Source organism: Nerophis lumbriciformis, linkage group LG15 (assembly GCF_033978685.3).
Source record: "Nerophis lumbriciformis linkage group LG15, RoL_Nlum_v2.1, whole genome shotgun sequence".
In the NCBI taxonomy this organism is placed as follows: domain Eukaryota; kingdom Metazoa; phylum Chordata; class Actinopteri; order Syngnathiformes; family Syngnathidae; genus Nerophis; species Nerophis lumbriciformis.
The window spans coordinates 18,447,501-18,453,264 of NC_084562.2; the positions used below are offsets into that span (position 1 = coordinate 18,447,501).

General features: G+C 40.5%; 1 protein-coding gene across 1 annotated transcript in view; it reads left to right on the top strand.

Moving 5' to 3' along the window:
• Nucleotides 1-824, top strand: part of spg7 (SPG7 matrix AAA peptidase subunit, paraplegin) — a 32,675-nt gene extending 31,851 nt beyond the window's left edge. The window contains exons 16-17 of the mRNA XM_061974773.1: nt 84-161; nt 245-824. Of these exons, the coding sequence (XP_061830757.1) occupies nt 84-161; nt 245-454 (288 nt within the window). The 3' untranslated portion in view covers nt 455-824. The remainder of the gene's footprint in view (nt 1-83; nt 162-244) is intronic.
• Nucleotides 825-5,764: the final 4,940 nt, after the last annotated feature.

Below are 5,764 nucleotides of genomic sequence, written 5' to 3' on the forward strand. Positions count from 1 at the left end.
CGGTATCAGCCGATCTCACCCATGGGTAATCGGTATCGGCCGCATAAAACCTTACTCGGACTATCCCTGCTTTGTGCTTTTAGGAGGCGAAGATGTTGATAGCCCGTGCTTACCGTCACACCGAGAAGCTGCTATTGGACAACAGAGACAAGCTCACAGTAGTAAGTTGTCCCTTTCTGTCCTCCCACATCCTTCTCCGAACGTGTGGGCATGACCGAGGCGGACGCTCTTCTCCCTCCCGCAGTTGGCCAACGCTCTGCTGGAGCGCGAGGTGGTGAACTACGAAGACATCGAGGCGCTGCTGGGGCCTCCTCCTCACGGGCCCAAGAAGATGATCGTGCCGCAGAGCTGGGTGGAGGCGGAGCGCGACAAGCAGGACACGGGAGAAGACGAGCCTCGGCCGCCTTCACGCCGACGCAGCAACGACGAAGACGTGAACCCAGACCTGGTCTGAAGCATGATCTGGTACTCCTTTTTTTTTTTTTTTTAATGGAATGCTTCCTTTTAATAACGTGCACTCGAGCGCGTGGAGTTTTACGTTTGTAGCAGTCTGTGGAAATACTGAAAAACGCTTCAAATTGTCCACAGGAGGACTTTAAATGTTTGATTATGGAACGTGTGGCTAAAGGAGAAAAAAAGCTGTTTATGGAATGATGGTTTGTTTTTTCAAGAAAGCGTTCAGAACTCATGTTAGGTTTTTGAATGCTTTTTGTGGGAATTGTTCTCCTTTTTTTGGAGAACTCTTGCACTTTTACTGCATATTAATAATGCATTGATAATGTCTGCTAAGTGTAGTTTGGCAATAAAGTCCATTTCTGCAGTGAGTTAGGTTCATGTACCGTATTTTCCGGACCATAGGGCGCACCGGATTATAAGGCGCACTGCCGATGAATGGTCTGTTTTCCATCTTTTTTCATATATAAGGCGCACCAGATTATAGGGCGCATTAAAGGAGTCATATTATTATTTTTTTCTAACTGTAAAACACTTTTTTGTGGTCTACATCAGTGTTTTTCAACCACTGTGCCGAGATACAGTCTGGTGTGCCGTGGGAGATTATCTAATTTCCCTTATTTGGATTAAAAATATTTTTTGCAAACCAGTAATTATAGTCTGCAAATTATGTGTTGTTATTGAGTGTCGGTGCTGTTTAGAGCTCGGGAAAGTAGCCGTGTAATACTCTTCCATATCAGTAGGTGGCAGCCGGTAGCTAATTGCTTCGTAGATGTCGGAAACAGCGGGAGGCAGTGTGAAGGTAAAAAAGGTGTCTAATGCTTAAACAAAAAATAAACAAAAGGTGAGTGCCCCCTCAGAAAAGGCATTGAAGCTTAGGGAAGGCTATGCAGAACGAAACTAAAACTGAACTGGCTACAAAGTAAACAAAAACAGAATGCTGGACGATAGCAAAGACTTACTGTGGAGCAAAGACAATGTACATCCGGACATGGCATGACAATCAACAATGTCCCCACAAAGAAGGATTAAAAACAACAGAAATATTCTTCATTGCTAAAACACACAGTAGATGTGGGACATGAAACTGCTACAGGAAAATACCAAAAAAAAGATAAAAAGCGCAAGACAAGAACTAAAACATTACACACAGGAAAACAGCAAAAAACTCTTGGTTATGGTTTAAAGTCACATCCAACAATTGCGACAACGACTTTTTACTATCTACTGAGTTTCGTTTTTTAATGATTTCTGCTTGTGGTGTGCCTCCGGATTTTTTATACGCAAAAAATGTGCCTTGGCTCAAAAAAGGTTGAAAAACACTGGTCTACATAAAATGTAATGGTGGTTCTTTGGTCAAAATGTTGCATAGATGATGTTTTACAGATCATCTTCAAGCCGCTTTCTGACAGTCGCTTCAGGATGCGCCGTTTTGTGGGCGGTCTTATTTACATGGCTCACCTTCGACAGCGTCTTCTCCCCGTCATCTTTGTTGTAGCGGTGTAGCGTGCAAGGACAGGATTGGAAGAAGTGTCAAAAGATGGAGCTAACTGTTTTAATGACATTCAGACTTTACTTCAATCAATAACGGAGCAGCATCTCCTCATCCGGAAACAACAACAACAACAACAACCGTCCGACCGGAACTCTCTAATAACTAAAGTTCCTTGGGTGAATAATGTAAACTCACTACACCGGTATGTTTTAGTGCTTTTATGGCGAGTTTACTGACAGATATAAGTAGGGATGATGTTCGAAACCGGTTCTCCTGGTTGTTCAATAAGAAAAGAACCGATTCCATGGACTCAAATCCCTTTTTGAGAACCGGTTCCCGTTATCGAGGCCACTATAGTAAAGAAAAAGAGTTGGTTCTTTATTCGAATCCCTGGGAACGAATCCCGTCCCACAGGAAATGCCCTGTGGGACATCACAGGAAATGACGTAGCTCAGTCATTAGGCGGCAGATACAGAAAGCAGCAAAAATAATGGACTGGAAAAAACGTCTCAAGGCATGGCTTCATTTTACAAAAAAATACGAGGAAACGGCAATATGCAATTATGGCTAGGCTTCGCTCTCATGTTGAAACATGTTCAGGCCGCACATAACCTGAACGTTGGAGAACCTTGTCGTGTCTTCGACACGTGGAGAAGCAGCGACAGAGATGACGAAGCACGCCACTCTTCCTGTGCTTCAACCTGCAGCCCCAGTTCCAGTGATAGTGCCGGTGAGTAACTAACGTTAACTGTTGCCGGTTAATTTCTATATCTGCTCACTTGTAGCCTTTAGGCTAAAATAAGGTTACCTCTGATGTCAACCAGGACTGCAGAATTGTTGATTGATGACTGTGGCGTTCTTAGTGTCATAGTGTGTGTGTAGTTAGTATGTTCCAATAGCAGCAGAAGTGCACTTTTTGGAGAACTGTATTATTTTCAGTTTTTTGCCCAAAGGACTGATTTTATTTAACACTATATTATTATTTATACACCTATTGTGATCACAGAGACAGGTTGTTTTTGTGTTACTGTTTTTTTTTTTTTTTTCCTGAAAAATCTCACTTAATATAATTTGGGTAACAAAAGTCAATATTTATTTATTTTATTTTAGTTTTTTAGGGGGGTAACAACAGTCAATATTTATTTATTAATTAAATTTTTTTCTTATAAATTAAAAATGAGCTTTTGTTAAACCAAATATTGTGGGTTTTTTTCGTCCATATACACCAACCTATCTGGATTCGATAAGGAATCGGTTCGATAAGAGGATTCGATAATGGGCTCGAACTCGATAATTTCTTATCAAACATCATCCCTCGATATAAGTAAGAACTTTACACTACTTTGTATTAGAAATGGCAACAGCGGAGGATGAATGTCCCATAACAAGAAGATAGAGAAAAAGAAGGCGGATCTGCACGATTTTTCAGGATTTATGCAGATCCCAAATACAGATCAGCAGGTACCAGAATGTAAGAAAAGTTTATTTTGCATAATATTGTGAAACAAAACGCCAGATAATATGTCTTACCTTATACACACACCATAATAATACTCTTATGTTTAATTATTATTAGCCTTTATTTAACCAGGTAAAATTAATGCGCCGACAATCCATCAAGCGGTGTGGCTTCGTAGCTTTTTGATAGATTTTTGAGCGCCGTGTGTAATGTTCTATATTTTCAATGGAACATATAAAATGTTAGTGTTGTTTACTTGTGTCATATTGCAGTTTACACATATCTCTTATGTTTGACTGCCATCTACTGGTCACACTTATCACTACACCATGTACCAAATGAAATTGCTTCGAGGTTGGTAGGCAAAACCATAATTATTTCATACTTTAGGCGCACCGGGTTATAAGGCGCACTGTCGAGTTTTGAGAGAAAAAGAAAGGATTTTAAGTGCGCCTTATAGTCTGGAATGAGTACTGAATCTGGTACTTTTCTGCACCCACCGAATCCCATCGGTCCTACCGAGCACCGGTTCACGTGAAATCTTAACGGTGCCATGTTGCGGTACCTGGGTTGGGCTTGACGTCAATCTTCTCACTTCGGCACCTGGCGATCACTCCAGCAGCACTGAGAGCGGACTCAAGTCCAACTACCTCGAGGTAATGTTGCAATGTTCAATGCCAACAAAGAAGGCTCCACCTTTTCAAAAATGCGCTAGTGTGACGCTCATATAAATTGGCTTTGCTATTGACATGCTAATTATTAGCATTAGCGATTTTACTTTGACTCGCGACACCTTTTCAAACTTGTTAACGAGAACTACAATTAAGATGCACAGCTGGTGCGTAATAAGTGCAATACTTAGGGTATTAACACTTTTTAGGGCGCAACAGACAGCAAAGACGTAACTGGGCAACACCATAAACCTTACATCACTGCCATTAAACACCACTGCAGTTTAGTGTCATACCAGCACTCAGAAAAGTGACAATGATACAAGATACAACACATTAGTTGCCATTTCCTAAGCGTGTCATCATAATGAGAATGAAATTGACACTGACACTACCCGATTCCACATAGGTTTTATTTCTCAAAAATATATTTTCCCCGTTAGCCTGTATGTCGATGTGTCATTGAATGCTTAGCATTCATTGCACGAACATACCAGCTTTGTTAGACAAGATAGTTTAATATAATTTTCATTTATTACAAGTAATAAGAAAAGGTAAACGCCTGACTTACCTATCAAGGAGGAAATTAGCATGTTTGGGGTCAGATGAAAAAAACCTATGGTCTCCATCTTTCAAAGGCATCCCTGATACAAATCCAAATTGTTCCTGGCTTTGTCATGAATAAGTTGAGAATCGTAACAACGCCTTTTGGATTTACTAAGGTCTGACATGTTTAGTAACTTTACCAGTGGTAGGAGCCAGACAAAGATACAACCTGGATGTTAAAGTTAAAGTACCAATGATTGTCACACACACACACACTAGGTGTGGCGAAATTATTCTCTGCATTTGACCCATCACCCTTGATCACCCCCTGGGAGGTGAGGGGAGCAGTGAGCAGCAGCGGTGGCCGCGCCCGGGCATCATTTTTGGTGATTTAACCCCCAATTCCAACCCTTAATGCTGAGTGCCAAGCAGGGAGGTAATGGGTCCCATTTTTATAGTCTTTGGTATGACTCGGCCGGGGTTTGAACTCACAACCTACCGATCTCAGGGCGGACACTCTAACCACTAGTGACACACTCACAGACTTTATAATTGGTCAAACGATAGAGGGCGGGCCATCGAAATGAAAACAATAACAATATTTCGGGACTGTAAATCCTTAATAAAAATTTAAAAAAAAAATACAAATCTAATTTAGAAATGAGCATATCCCGGCTGAACTACCGTATTCGAAAAGAACATGATTTATTAATGCCTTTTGACATATCCGGGCCATTTAATGATGACTTGACATGAAATTATTACTTCATTTTAAATATAAAGAAATGTAATTAAAAAACGAAGTGTCCTTTTTTTTTTTAGAAGAGTAACAACGACATTAATTTTATTTTATATTTTATATAAAAAAAAATGGTGATCTTCTAATTTGAAACGGAAAAAAAACCCCAGACCAAACCGGAAGTAGATACGGGGATAATTAAATGTCTCCGTTTGACCGTGACTCTTGACTAAAACGTCTTTGGAACTCTAGATAGAAATTATTGTGTACATAGCACAACGAGGACTGACATTTACACAAATATCTCCGCTCACAGCACACGAAAGTGGAGGCGTAATCACGACTCAACACTTTTATTATATATAATCCGCGGTTCTGTCTTTAAATCTCAACTTCCGGTT